Below are 19,577 nucleotides of genomic sequence, written 5' to 3' on the forward strand. Positions count from 1 at the left end.
TAAAGTTAAAACGTAGAAACATAATATAATTAGATTTTATGTTTAGTAGAGATAATTTAAAAACATAAAGGTCAAAATTTTAATTTATGCTTAATATGTAAATTATAATTTTAATTATTTAGTATTTTACTTTACAAGTTTTATCATCTCTTTAAATTCCTTATTTTAACATTCTCTATTTTGTTTCTAAAATTTTGAAATCGTTTCTGATTAAAAAGTTACAATTTAGAAGATAACTTAATTTAAGATATTTTGACATTATGAAATTATGTGTACTAAGTAAACTTTCTTTTCCTTAAATCTGTAACTTTTTCTTTTACTGTGTAAGTTGTAATGTCTGCATATAAACTTTTAATTAAATAAACTAATTTAGACTTAAACTTTTAATTAAACAAATTAATTTATACTAATTTAAATATGTAGTGAAATATTGTATTTATAAATCAAGACTTTTAATAAAAGTTAAGTATTAGTTTTGTCTGACTTTTGATTCTTTCCTACTAAAGTACAAACATAGAAGCAAGAGAAATTAATATATTAAATTTTTATTTATAATTTGGTATATATTAAGGATATAACAACCTATGAAGAAAGTGAATATCATGGAATTAAATCTCTATACAATGGAACTGTTTTGGGTTATAATAACGTTATGTTAATTCTGAGATTTGAGTAGACAACAACTTATTACATCTACAATAGGTATATTAGTATAAGCTTAAATTAAACTTTACTCAGTTAAAAGAAAGGAAAAGGTACGTTTTTAGTTCTTGCACTCTTAAATTGATAAACTCAACCTTTAGAATATATAATTCAAATTTTTCTTTTAAATCTAAATTTAACATTTAATATGATTTTTCGCCATCATAAAATAATAAAACATTAAATTCACACATTTTTTTTAAATTTGAAAACTAATTAATCAATTATAGAAAACAGTAACCAAAACCAAATTTGACCAAACAATAATACGTAAACAAACAAAAAAATAACCTAAAATCAATCTTATCACAATAACCCTTATCTAATTTCTCTAAAAACTATTTACACGAGTTAAAACTGAATTTATTCTACCACTTTGTCATTATTCTCTCCTAAAAAAACTAGTCTGCCGTTTTCATTTTCTGCTCCTAGAAAGGCATGAGAAAAGGTTTCTCCAAATACAACTTAAATCCACAAATGAAAAAGAATGGTTTCCATGCACAACATAACACTTTCAACTCTTAAAAAGGCTGGATAACAAGTCAAAGGATGCACATGTATGCTTCAGAAGAAATTTGAACGAATTCCCATTCATCTAAACATCAACATTCTGTAAATGGGTACATGGCCAGAGCGCGAAGGTAACAATAGCTCTAAAGAAATTACAAGAAAGATTCAAACAATGCTTCTATCTACAAGGACATTTTAAGACCCAAAAATTCAGAATAATCTCCTAAACAAGGTGAAACCTGAACAGTAACAAGAGCCTATTATGTGTAAAATGTAGACCATGCCAGCAAATGATATGTAGCTGGTTGGCTTCCCTACTCAATGCCACGGCTCATCCCTCCTAGTGTCTAATTCTTCAAACTTCCATCAAGCATGGATCTACGATATTTAGAAATGCCAAAAATTAGAATACTACAATATTTTATTTTGATAACAGGGAATCAGTAAGCAGCCAAATGGAATGTCTCCAAAATGATAAAAAAATGTTCTTATCCTTAACCAAATCACAAGTCTCATCAATATGAGAAACTGATTTGCTCCTTTCCCTCATCACTATCTTATATGAAAAATAAAACAAAATTCCCATTTCCTAAGCATATTTAAAGAAAAATATGTGCCTCTGTCCTTCTACTTTTAAGTTGTAACAAAAAGAATTTTTCTGCGTGCTCTACAGACGTATTTTAGTATCATGAATGAGAAAAGATGGAGAAGGAAGAGATTTTACCCTCCTTGGGGATTTCCTTCCTTTCCCTGATTTTGTTGTAGCATCTGCAAAAGCTTGTGCCGCCTCTGCATCGGCTTCTGCTGCTTCAGCCTCCTTGGCTGCCTCCTCTGCTTCTGCTATGGCAGCTTCTGCTTCTGCAACTGCTCGAGCAGCAAATGCAGCTGCCTCTTGCGGAGTCATGGACCTTATCTTCGCTAACTCTAAATCTATCTGAGATTTAGTAAGAATGTTGGTCTCATCCTTGTCCATTTTCATGGAGGCTTTTTGCCTCCCATCCAAAAATAACATGGATGAGGTTCTTCTTCTGTCAGAATATGCTGCTGTAGGTGCAATCCTATACTTGCGGTTTACCTGAAATATCAAAGTCAACCCAAAAGTAAGATCTCTAACAGAAACAACTTGATATAACCGACACAAAATGAGACAACATCCACAATAGTTGTAAAGCTAACATGAAAACCAAATGTATAAATATGAACTCAAGCTAATGGATTCCCGAAAATTATATCATAAATATGTTTATAGTTCATACCAAAACTGATAGGGGAATAAAAGTATATGTGAGGAAAAATAAAGGTGGGAAGGAGAGAGTGTCTGTTAAAAATTAGGAGGGAGTTTCTATTAGAAGTTAGTTAGAGGGAAAGGGGAGTATAAATAAGAATTAGTGGTAAAGGGCGGGGGGGTATGAAATTAGTATTTTGTTGTTAACTGGAACATTAGTCCAGTGGAGGGAGATCGGGCTTCCTTGGGGGTGATTACTATACAATTGTATTCTCAGTTCATTGAATAAGAGAAGTATATTCAGAGAAGTGCATTCTGTTCGGTGTGATTTATTTGCTTTTCTTGACTTCTTGATTTAAGAAGTCCAACAATATTGGTCCGACCTGCCGGATCCAGATTGAAGGAGAGACAAGATGGAGAACAGGGTTAGTGCATTGGAGGGAAGATTCGATGCCATGGAAGCGAGGTTGGAGGAAATTCGAGCAGAGATGAGGGGAATGGCTCGAAACATGAATCGCGACCGTGGGAGAAGAGAGAACCAGGGGAGGAGTTCTGAAGGCAATCATTCAGTTAATGGAGGTCGGGATACGGAGGGGGATGAATCAGATGAAGAATCGGATGAAGAACGCAACATTCAAAAGAGTTGGATGAAGAGAGTGGAATTACCCACTTTCGAAGGGATTGATCCGATGAGATGGATTGCTAGGGCGGAGAAATTCTTCGAATTACAAAATGTGACAGAAAGGGAGAAGATGAAGCTGGTGTACATTTGTATGGAAGGGGGAGCGAATTATTGGTTCCGTTTTTGGCGGAAGAAGGTGCAAAATCCTACCTAGGCGACATTGACGGAGGCGATGGTCAGGAGGTTGGGAGGTAGACACCGGGGAATTATTTCTGAAAAATTGGCGGCGGTTCAACAGAAAGGAGCGGTGGAGGAATATGTACAGGAATTCGAGGTCCTGGTGGCTCAAGTGGCGGGCGTGACGGAGGAACAACTTCTTGGGTATTTCTTTGCTGGATTACAAGAAGGATTGAGGGATCTCGTTAGACCTTATGATCCGCGCGATCTGTTAACTGCGATGGAAAGGGCACGGGACGTGGAGCAATCGGGACTAGTGGCGAGGATGTCTGGCGGTGGTGGGGCGATGAAAGGAGGATCGACGTGGGGGAAATATGCGGCCAGCGCGGGCACGGTAGCGAGAACGGAGACCTATCGCGGGTCATCGGAGGGGCATGGGAGTAGCGAGGGAGGTCTCGGTCCAAAGAAAGAAGTGACGACCAGGACCGCCGGTTCAAAAGTAGAAAGCAATGCAAGCGGAGGCGGGCCGAGTTGCGGAGTGCGAACTTAACCATATCCGGAATACCTAAAGAGGAGAGAAGAGGGTCGTTGCTTCCACTGTGGGGATCCTTATAGCCCAGGCCATCGTTGTGCGGAGAGAAGTTTAAAGATAATGAACATGGGGGCGGATGACGACGAGGAAGAGGCAGAGACACGAGAGGAGGCGGAACAGCTTTGCATGGAATTGTCGGTGTATTCAGCTGGAGGAATAGCGCAATCCAACACCATGAAGTTGCCCGGTTGGATTCGGGACCGGAAGATCGTAGTGCTGATCGACAGCGGGGCGAGTCACAATTTCATTTCGACGCGCTTGGTCGAAGAGCTGAGGTTAGAGAAAGAGAAGACGACATCATATCGGGTAGGTTTGGGTGATGGCCAGAGAAAGGAGACACAAGGATGTTGCATGGGGTTGTCCTTGACACTGGAGGGAGTGGAGATCCGAGAGAACTTTTATCTTTTTGAGTTGGGAGGAGTTGATGTAGTGTTGGGAGTTGAGTGGCTGGCGAAATTGGGGGAGATTAGGGTGGACTGGAAGAAGATGACGTTGAAGTATGGGCCGGCGGAGGTTGAGGTAGTGATAAGGGGGGACAACACATTAATGAGGAAAATTATTACCCCTGAAGTGTTGCAGAAGGAAACCAAGATCGAGACACTGGCGGTGGTGTGGGGTTTGAGTAAATCTGAAATAGCAGAGAAAATTTAATAGCAGAGGATTTAACGCCCATGCAGGAGGAGAATCTGGAGAAGATTTTGGGGGAGTTTGAGAAGGTGTTTGAGGTGCCACAAGGACTTCCTCCTGTCAGAAGATTGGACCACCAGATAACCATTAAAGAAGGCACTAAACAAGTCCATTTGGCCCAGTAACAGCCCATTTTCCAGTAAAGTTGCTGTTTTTAGTAAAGATAGAGTGGTAGGTTGTGGTGGGTATGCCAAAACAGTGAAGAAAGGAGAAGAATTGTTGAGGCCTGGGATTAAAGCAGTGTTGTCAGGAAGTGACCCAGCTGTGGTCTGGGTGTCCAGGGGTGCATCCACTAGGGCTGTTACAAGTCCATTTGTTGAAATTACTAAGGTTATAAAACCTGCAGATCTAGCTTCTAGCATTGGCCACAAAGGAATTTCCAGGTTGCTTGCAGAATCTTTATTAACTAGCCATCTTATATTACTCACAATGGTAAAAGGTAAAGATGGTAGGAAAGAAACTTCAGGACTGGAAGTAATGCAGACAGTTTCAGAAACAAACTATAATACTTGTACTCCACAAGGTAAGAGGTCACAAGTCAGAAAGCAGCATACAACAATCATATGGTTTAGGGGAATCTTGGAAAAGGAGCAGTTCTTATTAATGGAACAGAAGGAGTCAATAATTTTCTCATATAGACCACCACCCAAGCCTCCAGACTTGAATTGGAGGACAGTAGCTAGTGGGTTCTCTTCATATGATAACACAATGATGAAGAGGAATCATGAGATCAAGTTTCACGGTTCCAACAGTGGAATTACAGGTGGAAGGTCCATTATATAGACCTTGAATTGTATTACAGAGGAGAGACAAAAATCAACAAGGAGAGGAGGTATCTCAAATTCTGATCCAATGGCAAAAGGGAGGAGTGGAAGGAGCAACCTGGGAAGAAGAGATGTACGTCAAGCAGCAGTTTCCGAATTTCAACCTTGAGGACAAGGTTGCTGAGATGGAGGGGGGTATTGATAGGGGAATAAAAGTATATGTGAGGAAAAATAAAGGCGGGAAGGAGAGAGTGTCTGTTAAAAATTAGGAGGGAGTTTCTGTTAGAAGTTAGTTAGAGGGAAAGGGGAGTATAAATAAGAATTAGTGGTAAAGGGTGGGGGGGTATGAAATTAGTATTTTGTTGTTAACTGGAACATTAGTCTAGTGGAGGGAGATCGAGCTTCCTTGGGGGTGATTACTATACAATTGTATTCTCGGTTCATTGAATAAGAGAAGTATATTAAGAGAAGTGCATTTTGTTCGGTGTGATTTATTTGCTTTTCTTGACTTCTTGATTTAAGAAGTCCAACAAAAACACAAACTTTATGCAAGTCTACACGGTTTGTAGTTAAACAACGCATGGCTACCTACCATAACCCTGACTAATTACACAAAACAAAAGAGAGTAAGCAACAGTGCATAAAATAAAACATGAGTAATACCACCACCACCACCAGCAATGGATTTCAAATTAACCATATGAAATTATGAATCCCGAATAATAAGTGGGTTAGAATTGTTTCTTGCTGTTTTAATTTGTCAAAAACGATTATGCCAATTACTTCATTCACATCTCTACTTATTCCCTTTTGTCATCTCCCCTAATTCTCTTGTCCTGGCATACAGCCTAACATCCAACCCACACACTTCGTCAGTCTTATAATGAGTAACTATAGGTTTGTCAAATCAACACAGCTTCGGGTAAATGCTTCAGTGTTTGTCCATGAATAATAAATAATACTAAAATCAACGCCCACTCCTCTAAATGAAAGTTCCATATTTCAATTCATTCAATATTCATGCTCCTACATCTAATCCATAAGGTTGTAAAAAAAAGCAACCCATTCACACTGGTGAACGAGCAAACTGGGTTTCATACCACCCAATTTAGAGAAAAGCCCGTTCCCAAGAGCCAGGAAGACTACCGAAGAGAGCCTGGTTCAGCATTAATAGGAGCTTCATTTCTCACATGCAACTAACTACAGAAGTCTGAACCAGAAACTAATTTGCATCCATCTCTTGAGATCATTAATCAAAAACAACAGTGAATGCACCAACAACTTTTATTGCGTGTTAGCATCAGAAGCATCTGAGCCGGGACATAATTAAACGTGTAGAAATATACCTTGATCAGTTTTCCACTTGCTGTCAAAAACTTTAATTTTGCAGACAACATCCTTTTTAAGTCTGGCAGTGCCCAATATTGGTCCTACAGATTTCAAAGCAATGAAACTGATAATGAATACAAACATAATATATCATACGATGTACCAAAGAAAATGGAAATTTGAACAGTAACTAAAAGACATAATGCCATTCCTTAGCCATAAAAATTGTGGTTATTTTAAAGTCTGAACGTCAACACATTTTCAGTATCCTTACTATCTGGGTTCCTAACACGATCACATGAAATGTATCTATGGTTACATGTGGGGGACAAGATCATTCAACCATTGAAAGATCATAGAATAGACCAAATGTGCACTGAGACTTAAGATCATGATCTTGTGAAAGGAGATTACTTGCACCTCTTTGTTGATTGAGATTAAATAAGTCACCTTACTGCTGCCAAAATTGAGATGTGACTAAGGATCAGGAGAGGGGTGAATTATCATAAATGAAAGATCGTAACATTGATTGTAAGATGCGACCAGAAGTTGAAAAATTATAAATAAAAATACATATGATAAAAAAAAAGACATGGATAAGGAAAACATCTTGTAAAGCATAAGCTTGAACTAACTTAAACTGAAAATATTCATAGATTATTATTCAATTGGTAGGTCCAAAAACATCTCATAGTCCATCACACAAAAGACAAATATAAGCTTTCAAAATTCACCAATACTCAGGTAGCCTGAATCCCTAAAGCAAATCCTGCACCCATTCCTAATCAGGTGCATGGGCATATTTTGTTCAAAAATTGTCCCAGCTTATCAGCACAGCCTGAAAAAGAAAAATTGTCCCAGCATATCCAGCAGAGCACAATGTTGAAGGAAGTACTACAACCAACACAGAAGAAAAAACATAACCCCAGCATCCCAACTAAAAGGGAGGAGAAGAAGATGATGAAGCAGAAGAGAGAAGACGAAGCACAACAATGCTATAGCTGAGAGAGCACAAATGACAGGAAGAAAGAGACAGCAGGATAGGGAAGAAAAAATAATAATTTTAGGGATGTGAAACATGAAATGTTGGCTCTATATGACCTGGGTCACAAAATACTGACCCAGAGAAACAACTCCAGGATCAGTGTGGCACATCAATCCCTCAACTACACAAGGAACATTTAATCCAATAAGACAACTATGTTATCTCTCAACACTCATGTTTTCCTTTGACTTTAGGCTTCAGAAGCTTTTCATATATATTTCCTCCGACTGATCTAAACTAAAAGGCCTTCTATGCCCACAAGAAAAATCTTACATAGAACGAATAATTTTGTTTTATTAATTTAACAATTATCTAGGGAAAAAAAAGCTAACAAAAGTTAGGCTTAGCACTCAGAACTATACCTCTATGAAAGCAGCAATAGCTGTCTTATTAGAACCACCATTCTCCTTCAAGCTAGTGATTGCTTCCATTATAAGTTTATCCAAACTGTATAATGTAAACAGGGTAAAACATATACAGTCATGCTAGACAAACCAATTAAACAAAAACTATAGTACTTGTTAAACATTAACAATTCCTTGCTAGAAAACAATTACAGATAGCACCACTAAAGCATCACCTTTCAAGAAAACCAGGTAGAAAATATAATAGAACAAAATACCATATGTAATAAAAAATAAAAAATCCAACCTTAAATTAGATCTTTTCGGACCCAGAATATGCACTGTATCTCTAGAAATTTGAAGAGGCTTAACATCAACAATGTCTTCATCACTTGGAGCAACAGGAGTGATAGACATGGAGTGCTCATCCTGTTTTGGGGTATGATGCACCCTTCTGACCGCTAGCCTAGACTTCTCCCTAGAGCTCCATCCATTTGCCATCACGCTCAGATTTCGCCATTTATCCTATTCAACACCCCATATCAGAACCGCACAAACATGTTATGCATGTAGGCCAACATTAGTTCATTACAGTGTAAAGATAATGAAGTAATGAACCTCAACCTAACATAACATCAACAAAGACAACTACCGAGATAACCGGACCTTGAGATCCACATTTGACCGCAGGTATAAGACATTATTAAACTCTGGATCCTTCAGTATGGTGCGCCATTTACCAACACCATGCTTGATAACTCCAGCTTTGAGTGCTGCTTCCTCTTCTGCAGTCCATTTCTGCTTTGGAGCACCCATCACGAGTTTATCAGAAGCACTCTCAGCTGGCAAGCAAATGTAAACCACATAAGCATCGACTTTAGCTCTAAATACATAATCACAAGTTTTGCAATCACAACACTTTGGAAGCTCTTCTGATTAGTTTAGCTTATGCCCAACTAAGTATTTAATTTTACAAATTCTAAACTCGAGAGTAATAATATAAATTATATGTGAAAAGTTCAGCCTAGGGCTTGTTTTTATTCTTAAAGACCACCTACAGTCCAATAATTGTACAAATCACGCCACTTGTGTCATAAAAATGGTTAAATTTACCACTTCCATTCCATTGATTTGGGACACCAAATAGTCAAGGATGTGTTATACGGCCATAAATGGCACTAAAACAATAAATTCCACGTAGCATGCAAAGAAATCCAACAAATTCATTCTTGATTTGAATTGAGGGAACATAAGCTACAGAAACACGAAAACCACTGTCCAATCAAATAGCAGACTTCGAAATTCGACACTATCAGAAAATATAATCAGAGTTATACATAAAAAATAAAAAAACAGATTTCACAATCGGACTAAAACAATTAAATTTTGGTCTGTTATACGAAACCCTAAGAGCAGAATTTGAGAGATATCGACAGGGAAAACGGAGAGGAGAAACCTTAATTGGAATAGGGAGGAAACGATTTGATGGAGATTGGAAAGATGAGAAATTGGTGATCTAAGGTCCCCAGTTTCGATTGCATCCCTCGCCAAATGCCCTAACAGGAACAGAGACCCAACTTGTGCATTCAACAGATGTATTCTATACCGGTAAACAACAAACAAAAAATAAGACAAAAGTTACATATTTCTTCTGTACTCTTTTGTAATGTCATCCTTCTTCTAAAATAGTGTTACCTTCACAATACTTTACATAATATAGATGTTTGAGTTTGTTACGAAACTTTAAATTTATTAGATAAATACACAATTTCATTTATATATATGTATATATATACCAGATCAATTTTGTATGTATTGTTACGTCTCTTATCCCAAATAGTCACTTTGGTCCAGTTAATAAAAAAAATATAACACAAATAAAATAGAATTAACAACATATGAGAAAAAATTTAAATTGAAAAAATAGAAAATATATGTATTTTTTCCAATATTTTTTTTTGTTTGGCTAAGCAAACTCTAAAACTATTAAATAAACAATTGCAACTTCATTTATAAATAAATAAATTAAAATAAAATATATTTATTTTTAGTGAACATCAATTGTTAATGAAAAAATATATTAAATAGCCACCTTTTATTTTTCGAAAATTTTCTTTTAATCTACATGTTTTCCTTAACACGTTTTACTTTTTTATCACTTACTCTCCCACCTACATTTCACTCATTCATCCTTTCTTTCTATTCTAACCAACTCATTTTCGTTTTCTCTTCACAAATTATCATTTCTTTTGTTTATAAGATAATAACAAGACTGAAAAAAAAAATTATTAATTCAAATACCTAAAAGTATGGGTCACAATATAGATAGCTGTTTACATGCTTAAAAGCTCTATAGAATAATGTCTTTTGAGAATTACACTTAACATACAAAAATATAAGTTGTTGCTCAATAGCAGTTAAATGTGTAACAGTCCATTCATTTAGCTTGTTATTAATTATGAATATATTCAGATTATAATATATCAGTAACTGCAAATTTGAAGTTGTAGTAAGTTGCACTTTAGCTTGTTGAATTTGTGTGAAAAAACGTGTTGAAGATTCTGCCTATCATAAATATAATTAAAAAGTTTATTCTATCAAAATTTAGAAAACATCATGTCCATAGTTATGAATGTTAGTTATTATTAATAATATCTTTTATTGATAAATTTTATTAACTGATTTTTTATTATTAATAAATTTTAAGTATTTTTATCATATTTAATAGTCTCACATAATTATTGAGAATTTAAGATCAAAGATAATTTAAATATAAATTCCTTCTTATTTTTCTTATTTGTGTTTTTTAAGGACAAACTTGTAATGAAATATATATTCCAAAACTAATAACATATCAACTAACGGGTGATTAACTTTAATAATATCATTTCATATCAATTTGGAATCAAATTTTTAATGTCTATCACGATATCTAATTCAAATAACTAATTTTTGTAGTGATTTTAACAAAATTTATAAAATAAAAAATATTATAATAATATAAGTGTATTATATGACTGTCCAATTAGACACAAACCAGACGGTCAACCACCACTCAAATAGTCCAATAACTATTAATGAGATCGATCAATCAAGAAACAGACCAATTAATCATGAGTCAACACAATTAACCTTAATTTTAATTAACTTAAAAAAATTAATTACGCACAATTAGGTCAATATTAATCAAAAATTTACTCCAAAACTTATAAATATTAGTTTAAGATAAAAAAAAAATAAGTAATCTTACATTTACCATTTTTAGATGTCAACTTTAAAACACAAGAGTATCTTATACAAATACCCTCTGAGTTGTTAGACTCACAATTTAGACTTTAAGACAACTTTCGAGTTTAAAAAAAATTATCAAATCTTATATAGTTGATTCGATTCCGAAATTCAAAATCCCACAATTTTAAAAATTTTATAATAAAATGTTATAATAACTATAATATAAGAATAACAGGAGAAGCATGATGATAATAAAATATAGCTAATTCTAATAACTAACTTTTTTCAGTAATATATAATTGAGATTTTGCATTTATAAGAAATATTTATTGTCTTCAATAATTGATAATTTCCTTACGGAAAATGACAGAAGGTAAGTGCAATGGCCCAGTGAAATGTATCATAATAAAAGAGTGATAACTTATGCACTTTATGAGTAACCTTAAGTTTTAATTATTGAAATATTTTTTGATTATCAGTAATTATTTAAATTTAAAAAATAGTTTTAAAATAATAGACGAGTAAATAATTTATTTTTATAATAACTAATTATTTGAATTTAAAAAATAATTACTAAAATGATAATATAAAAAATACATTTTTTTCATTATAGGTAATTATTTAAATTTAAAAAATATTATAATAAGAAGGTAAAATTAGAAAAAAAGGTACAAGAAGATGTATCATTCATTAACATACAAAATTTGCAATATTTTTTAGGGTTAAATATGTTTTTGGTCCCTTAACTTTCAGCGAAAATTAGTATTAGTCCCTCTTCAAAACTTTGGACTAATTTAGTCCCCAAACTTTAAAAATGTGTGAATTTAGTCCTTTTAACCAAATTTTGTTAACTTTATTTGATGTTTCAAACGCATTTATCAGTGAACGTTGAAGCAAAAATGTGTCAAACAGTGTAAACAACTCAAATGCTATCATGAAACGCACTTAAAACATCAAATAAAGTTAACAAAATTTGGTTAAAAGGACTAAATTCACATATTTTTAGAGTTTGGGGACTAAATTAGTCCAAAGTTTTGAAGAGGGACTAATTCCAATTTTCGCTGAAAGTTAAGGGACCAAAAACATATTTAACCCTATTTTTTATCTATTTTTTTTGAAAAAATAGCTAAAAGTATCGATTATCTCATTTATATATCATTATACATATATGTCATAAAAAATAAATTTATACAACTTGGTCGTTGCATTTTGACATCTTCTCAAATAGTTAGTAACAATCTTCTTTAATTTAAGGTTTAATACACCATTTGGTCCCTACTTTTAGGGGTTTGGTTCAAAGTGATCACACCTTTTAAAAAAGTTCACTAAGACTCCATATTTTGTTCAAAAATATTCAATCAGGTCCTTTTCGCTCACGCCGTTAAAAACATAACGGTGCAAATGTCACCGTGGCCAAGCCTAAATGAGTTGTGCAGTTTGATGAATACGTAACACGTTTGAAGAGGTTGCACTGTGTAAATATTTAAAAATAAAATAAAATGACGTAAGTTAGGTGCAAATCCCAACCGTCACACCATCTGCAAATCCTCCAACCTAGTCCAAAATCACTCTCTAATGATGATGGAAACAACGCCATTGCATTTGCATCAGAGGGCTCCACCACAATTATCCTCAACTTTGGATTAACCTTCTTCACATAACAATCACCGCAGAGCAGATAACTCCCTTTTCCAACAACTCCCTGGGAAGCTTTGGCATCATATTATAAGCTCCACGAATCTTAAATGAGAAAACGGGTTGCAAATCCTCTCTCTTGAGCCAAACCTTAACCCCGAGTTTCCCAGAAAGCTTTGGCGCCAATTGTAGAGAGGACTCAATTGCTATGTCGTAGACCTTCAAAGTGAGAATATTCGTGAAATAACTCAACGCATTCATCACGTCGTCACCACCACTGTCGGACCAAGATCGGTGGGGAACCGCACTGACATATCCCCGTGGGTACTTGAGGGAATCCGGCAGACCCGGGGGCGTGGGGGAGCCACTAGCTGGGTATCCTCAACAACAGCGGCAGCAGGGGAGGAAGAACACACGACCTCCGACGGCTTGTGTGCGAAATAAGAAGCAACCCTAAGCTACATTCCAGAACAACTCGAGAGGGTACACAAGAGAGAAACCACCATTTTTTGTCCTCCACCATAAGTGTAGTGAGTAATAGAGAGAAGATTGTGAGTACCAAGGAGTTGTGCAGGGGCCTTTGTTGCAGTCACGGGATTTTATAGGAACCAAGGTGCCTTTAAAGAATTCACTAGAAAACCCAGGTAAGGGGAGTTAACTTTTTGACGTATTGATTGAACATGATGTGTTTCCTTTGAAACTTGATAATCTTGAGAAACGGTGTGGATAGATAGTATACCCAATTGGAAGGTTGTGGGTTGATAAGGAAAAAAAATGGTTTGGGATATTATTCCCAAAATATGAATGCACGGGTTGAAAGATTAAAGTGCATGTGGTTTTGTAGTAAGAGATAAATGCATATCGTGAATCTTTGGAGAGTAGTCGTGAATTGGCTAGGTTAAGAATGTAAATAAGAGTAGGAAGTGTTAATGTGTTGTATGAGTGAAATATGACAATAAAGTGCATTGGTTATAATAAATTATTATTTTGTAATTGCATGAAATGTTTGATGGGTATTAAATGTATGGAAGTGGTATAAATGTTGAGTAATGCACTGTCATCACATAATGGTATGAGTGCATGTTTTCTTTTTGCAAGTGAAGAGTTTCAATGCATGTGGGGCCACGATAAGATGAAGAGAAATATTATATTTTCTTCCTGTATAGTGTAGACGTTGGAATTCAGAGAGTTAGAAGGGGTTCTTGATATTGGCATTTAATGGTTTTCATGGTACCTACCTTGGGAGGGAAATCATACTATGGTTAATACCAAGTGCATGAAATTGTTGTTGTGCATGTGTTGCTATGTCCCTTGTTGATAGGTAAAGTGCGCACATGATATTCTGGGGTTGCATGGGTGGATTATAAGAATGGTGAAGGGTTATAGGCTAAGATTTTCGTTGTGCAGATTTTAAATTTTGGGTCTATAAGATAGGTCTAGGGAAGCTAAAGGAGTTTTCTTTGAAGATATAAAGATTGATGAGAAAGGTGCAGAGGTTATCTAATGGCCACGATTTTGTTGTTAATAAGCAATTTGTTTTAGTTATATTGATGTTGTCCTAACAGTGAAATATCTAGTTTTATGGGTTTCGAAAATTATGTCATTTTTGAGTTATTATTGAGTGGAATAGTATATAGAGTGATATAGGGTGGAATCTGGAGGTGGGTGTATAAAATTGGTGCATTGTTGGCTAGTGTCGAGAGAAATATTCTCTCTAATCAATACATCAATATCATTTAATTTTTTCAGCTACGTATTCATCAAACTGCACAACTCATTTAGATTTGGCCATAGTGGCATTTGCACCGTTATGTTTTTAACGGCGTGAGCGAAAAGGACCAGATTGAACATTTTTTAACGAAATATGGGGCATTACTGAACTTTTTTAAAAAGTAGGATTACTTTGAACCAAACCCCTAAAAGTAAAGACTAAATGATGTATTAAACCTTAATTTAAATATGTTTTTTTATGGGTTTTGAGTGATAATTTTACAAAAAAACACGAATAAAAACATACACATACAGGTGGGGTTTAAATTGGATCAGTTTCTAAAACGATCCATCCAATAAAAAAATTGAATTTTAAAATTTGTAAATTGTTAAGTTTTCAGCTTATTCAGTTATCACGGGATTGGAAGTAAGATGACAACGAGTAACAACTTGATCTACTACTCGTGTGAATACCCGTTTAAAAAATACCTGCGAGTGTTTTAAAACTTGCAGATACTCACAAATACCCGAAAAATAAAAAAAAATTATATATTTTTAAAATAAAATTTAAATAAAATAACAAAAATTATATATAATATAATATAAATTAAATTAAATATAAATTAAAATTTAATTTTAATTAAATTTAATCTAATAAAATATAATTTTATTTTATTTTTAATTAAATTTAATTAAAAAATATATAAATTAACCTTTTATTATTTTTGCGGGTAAAAATCGACTAATATACTATCTGTATCTAACCACGTGTATTAAAATATTCATTACTAATAAATATTTATTACTAATTATTCGCGAATAATAAATATTCACGTACAGTAATTACTCGAGCAAATTTTACTCGCTGTGGATTTTTTTCCATCCGGAATAATAATATATCCTTAAATAGTTAAAAAATGCATTAACGTTGACATTAAAAAAACGTTTTTCTTTTTAATTTAAGAAACGAAGAGGGAAGAGGGAAGAGAGGGCTATGCACTCGATATTCAATCGAAAGGACAGACAAAGACAAAAGTACCTTGGAAGAACATGATCACCATGTGGTCATACTACACCTTTACACCCTATCACTTTTAAACATATTGTATAAAAAATTTAGAATACCAACTGATATATCTTGTATGTGCCAGCTGATGAATGAAGCAATAAAAGAAAAGAATCAATCACTTCAGCACCTTCCACTTTTTGCTTGAAAGATATTAACTTTATGAGTCTTTTCGCTTGGCTTTTGATTCTACCTTATCAGGTATGCACGATGACCAAAAAGTTGGCACCATAGTGCATGCAGCTTGTATCAGAAGTGCATGTGGAAAGCCTGAAAAGTCACTTCCAGTTATCTTAATATACGATGCAAGTGCAACACCAAGGTATCCACTCACAATGAATGCCAGTGCTATGGAAGACATAAGAAAGGCCATTATAGACCCCTCACATCCTGGTGGACACATCTGTGCTATTAGAACACTGAATGGGAGAATCTTGAAGAAAAACAGAACCTCCAAGAATCCTGAGAAAATCACCACGTAGACTGAGTCTGGCACACCCATTTGACGATAAAAGCCTCGCACAAACAAGAAATCTGAAATCATGAAGAATGCCATCGTAGCTTGAATGGCTGATATCAGTTTTCTTGGTGGGACAGATTTGAAGTATTGGTTGTATATGATTCCCCATAGGAGCATTGTTGCCTGGCCAAACACCTTGGAGATACCCAATACTGATGAGTTTATTTTCAAATGTTGTGTCTGGTAAAAGAACATGGTGCCTGTAAGGGCAGGAATAATGGCATAAGATGCTGTAAACCATGATATTGAGTATGCAATTTCAGGCTTTCTTAGAGCAACCAATAGCTGTGAAAGTTGATTTCTTATCCCAATAGATGGACTCTTTGGAAGCCCAAGAGAACTCTCAGGAACTGAAATGGTTATGAAAAATTGGAGAGCAAGGAGGAGACCGAAGTATAGAAACATGGTTTGTGGTTGGAACCGTCCAATAAAAAGGCCGCCTAGAAGATTACCAAGAACTCCTCCTGCAGAGCCAACTATCCAAACAAAGGATTGGAGGTTGCCTGAGGAGGATGGTTGCCGGTGCTTGGTTGAGGAAGGACTCTGTTTAGCCATCTCTGCAACAATGGCATCATTTGCAACCTCAGCTATCGAAGCACCTAGGTTACTAAGGAGGAGGTATATGGAGATAGTGAAAATAGAAATGTTTGATGGAGAGATTGCTATGATTATCCATGACAGTGCCTGCAAGAAAGCTGCATAAACAGATTCAGAGAAATATTTTAGGAACTAGTTATATCATTGGTAGAAATTAGAAATGCCATAAAACTACAAACATTAGTAACATGGACCGACTATCCCAAAAGCTTAACCTCATAGTTCAAGACAAATGAATGGTTTTATATTGTGTCTCTAACATGCCCTTCATACATGAGCCCTACAGACTCTAACCATGAATTATGAACAAGCTCACCTGACTTCTGCTAGAATTCAACTTTTTATCAGAAGAGAATGGGGAGAGGCAAGGAGTGAATTCTCTTAGAATCTACACAATTTGGTCTAGAGGATCCAATGCCATGTCATAAAACAATTATCCCAAAAGCTTTAGTTATCAAGTGAAAACAAGAGAATGGTTTTACATTATATCTCCAACAAAACTCTAGCTGATGAATTTTCCTCCATGATATCAAAATCCAAGAATCAGGGTGGTTGCAAAACACATAAAAATGCCACAAAAAGTTGTTCTAACGGATGAGAACTTAAATGGAGAAACTTTGATACTGATTCCAATTTTAGCAACCAAGAAACTATGGATGAATTTCCACCGATAAAAAGAGGGGAAATTCCTGAAAAGTCTGGCCAGACAACATATCAGACCCAGATGTCACTATTGATGCTAATTGTTAAGTCATTAATCAAATCATACAACTGGTTAACTATTTGCCCCTATATGATAGAGACTCATTGCTTAAATTGAAATGGTTGATATTGCTGAGCAGATGGCTCAATTTTGAATCCTTGAAGGTTAAATTACATACACTCAACAACCACCAACAATATCTGGGGAGGGGAATGTTCTTTGGCATTTAGCTACTCATTAATATCAAAAGAATTCAAAGAATCTAGATTCAGACTTAAGATAATATATCAAATAAGTCCCAACAAAAGCAAAAAAGTAAGATACAAAAACTCTATCTGGTTTTTTCTTTCAAGTTCAGAATCTCGATCCTACTCTTTCTTTATGCTTTTTCCCATTAAAGCAACTTCACACCGAATGGACAGATTCTTTTATTCATAGTTATACACAAATAATCAATTCATCCATCCACCTATTCTTTTATCTATTCCAAAGCAGAATAAGAAGGAACACAACAGAACCAATTCTCAATTCCCAACACCCAACAGCAAGGAACCAACAACTATCCATTGACAGCAGTAAAAGTATGCAACTTGGCTTTAACATGAACAAATCAGAGAGAGAAGGCAAAAGGGTATAGAGAAATGAAAAGAGTGAAGACAACTTTACCTCCAAAGGCGATGTAGGGAACTCGGTGCTGGCCAGAGATGTAAACAGAGTCTGAAACGAGGCCATAGAGGGGCTTCCCAACCATGGGAAGATTAGCAGAATTCTGGAGAATTTGAAGAGTGGAAGGGTCCACATTAAGACCATCTTTGAGGTAGAAACTCACAACCAACCATGGAAAACACCTGAATCCTTGCACCCAGTATCCCAAACCCAGAACCTTCCTCAATTTCCCACCATCGCCACCGTCTGAAGTTACCATTTTTATTTCACTTTCGTAACCCTTAAGGAAAAGAGTTATCGAGAGAGAGAGAGAGAAGTGTTTAAGACTAAATAGAGATTTAACTTTATCTAAGGATTTGTTGTTTCAAAGAGGTTTGAGCTTTTTAAGGAAATGCATTCAGGTGCTGTTATGTTTTATGGAGGAACACCACTGAGTGGGGACACATTCATTCATAAACTGACATATGTTACTGTCATTGAACTATAACGTTTTCTAAACAAGTGACACCTGTTCCCACCTTTCTGTTTCTTGCATCTTTAACTTCTCTTTTTAGTAATTTAATATTTACTTTTCCTAGTTTTTCTTTTTTCAAGTAACAATTCTTTCATATTTACATTCTCCAGAATACTCCTGCAGTAGATCTGATATGGGTCCTTTTTTTTTTTCATTTTTGGTATTCGTAGACAAGAAAAAAGGGCATGGGACCATACCTGTGAACGTGGCAATCCTAAGTTCTAACAATGTTTTAGACAAAAATTAACATTTTTGTGAACGTTGTTAGAAAATCATATAAAATTATTTTTTATTTGTGTATAAGGAATAAATCATAATTTATGTGGTAATAAAACAAACAGCGATATTGAAAACGTCCCACTAAAACGGAAAGTTAGAGGACAGTTTAGTTTCTTATACTAATTGTGTGGATGTCACTGTCAAAATTATTAAATTAGTATAATATGTGTAGTTGTTAAAACATACTATCTAGATCATAAATAAATTGATAAATAAAATTTTGATAAATTTACGTTATATGTATTTGATAAAGTAGAAGTTTTAATAATTTTTAGCTTATTTAATTTATTTATATTTATATTTCTAAATAATCTACATAGACGAAATTTATACCATCTTTTGCTATGTCTTTATACTTGTTTAATAATGTTAAATTAGTTTATTTTGTTTTAATTTATCAAGTTATTGTTTTTATTAAAAAGTAATAACTATTTTAAATTATAAAAGAATATTTTTACATAAAAATTCCATAGTTTATTTATTGTTTTAAAACTTTTAGTTGGTCAATTAATCTTATCAAACATTTTTAATTTAGTTTTTTTAACTTTAAACTAAGGATTTAATTTCCAACTGCCTTTTCAACAAATTTTATCAAACATAATCAATATTTTTAAATTGTTTTATTATAAAAATAAGTAATAATTTATTTTTACACTTTT

General features: G+C 34.5%; 2 protein-coding genes and 1 pseudogene across 2 annotated transcripts; 1 reads left to right on the top strand and 2 right to left on the bottom strand.

Moving 5' to 3' along the window:
• Positions 1-1,265: 1,265 nt before the first annotated feature.
• TRB1 (telomere repeat binding factor 1) lies at positions 1,266-9,665 on the bottom strand. The gene is made up of 7 exons (XM_047326929.2): positions 9,454-9,665; positions 8,664-8,839; positions 8,305-8,522; positions 8,016-8,100; positions 6,626-6,709; positions 1,937-2,287; positions 1,266-1,590 (listed from the first exon to the last, which is right to left on the bottom strand). The coding sequence occupies exons 2-7, from the start codon at positions 8,811-8,813 to the stop codon at positions 1,579-1,581; spliced, it is 900 nt and encodes a 299-aa protein (XP_047182885.1). The 5' UTR covers positions 8,814-8,839; positions 9,454-9,665; the 3' UTR covers positions 1,266-1,578.
• Positions 2,303-6,614, top strand: LOC148198788 (uncharacterized; annotated as a pseudogene).
• Positions 9,666-15,547: 5,882 nt separating the features above from the next.
• Positions 15,548-18,508, bottom strand: LOC124849080 (Major facilitator superfamily protein). Its single transcript, XM_047326939.2, has 2 exons — positions 18,126-18,508; positions 15,548-16,854 (listed from the first exon to the last, which is right to left on the bottom strand). Exons 1-2 carry the CDS (start codon positions 18,382-18,384, stop codon positions 15,800-15,802), a joined length of 1,314 nt encoding a protein of 437 aa, XP_047182895.1. The 5' UTR covers positions 18,385-18,508; the 3' UTR covers positions 15,548-15,799.
• Between the last annotated feature and the right edge of the window lie 1,069 nt (positions 18,509-19,577).

The sequence above is a fragment of the Vigna umbellata genome, chromosome 5, assembly GCF_029865625.1.
Source record: "Vigna umbellata cultivar VRB3 chromosome 5, Vumbellata_1.0, whole genome shotgun sequence".
NCBI classification, from domain to species: Eukaryota; Viridiplantae; Streptophyta; class Magnoliopsida; order Fabales; family Fabaceae; genus Vigna; species Vigna umbellata.

Bases quoted from the DNA above. Each gene is read 5' to 3' on its own strand.
- TRB1 (XM_047326929.2), bottom strand. From the start codon at position 8,813: ATGGGTGCTCCAAAGCAGAAATGGACTGCAGAAGAGGAAGCAGCACTC. The intron at 8,523-8,663 runs GTCCGGTTATCT...GGTGTTGAATAG, and splicing joins GGTCAAATGTGGATCTCAAG to GATAAATGGCGAAATCTGAG. The intron at 8,101-8,304 runs GTTGGATTTTTT...TACATTATACAG, and splicing joins CCGAAAAGATCTAATTTAAG to TTTGGATAAACTTATAATGG.
- LOC124849080 (XM_047326939.2), bottom strand. From the start codon at position 18,384: ATGGTAACTTCAGACGGTGGCGATGGTGGGAAATTGAGGAAGGTTCTG. The intron at 16,855-18,125 runs GTAAAGTTGTCT...CTGTTTATGCAG, and splicing joins TCCCTACATCGCCTTTGGAG to CTTTCTTGCAGGCACTGTCA.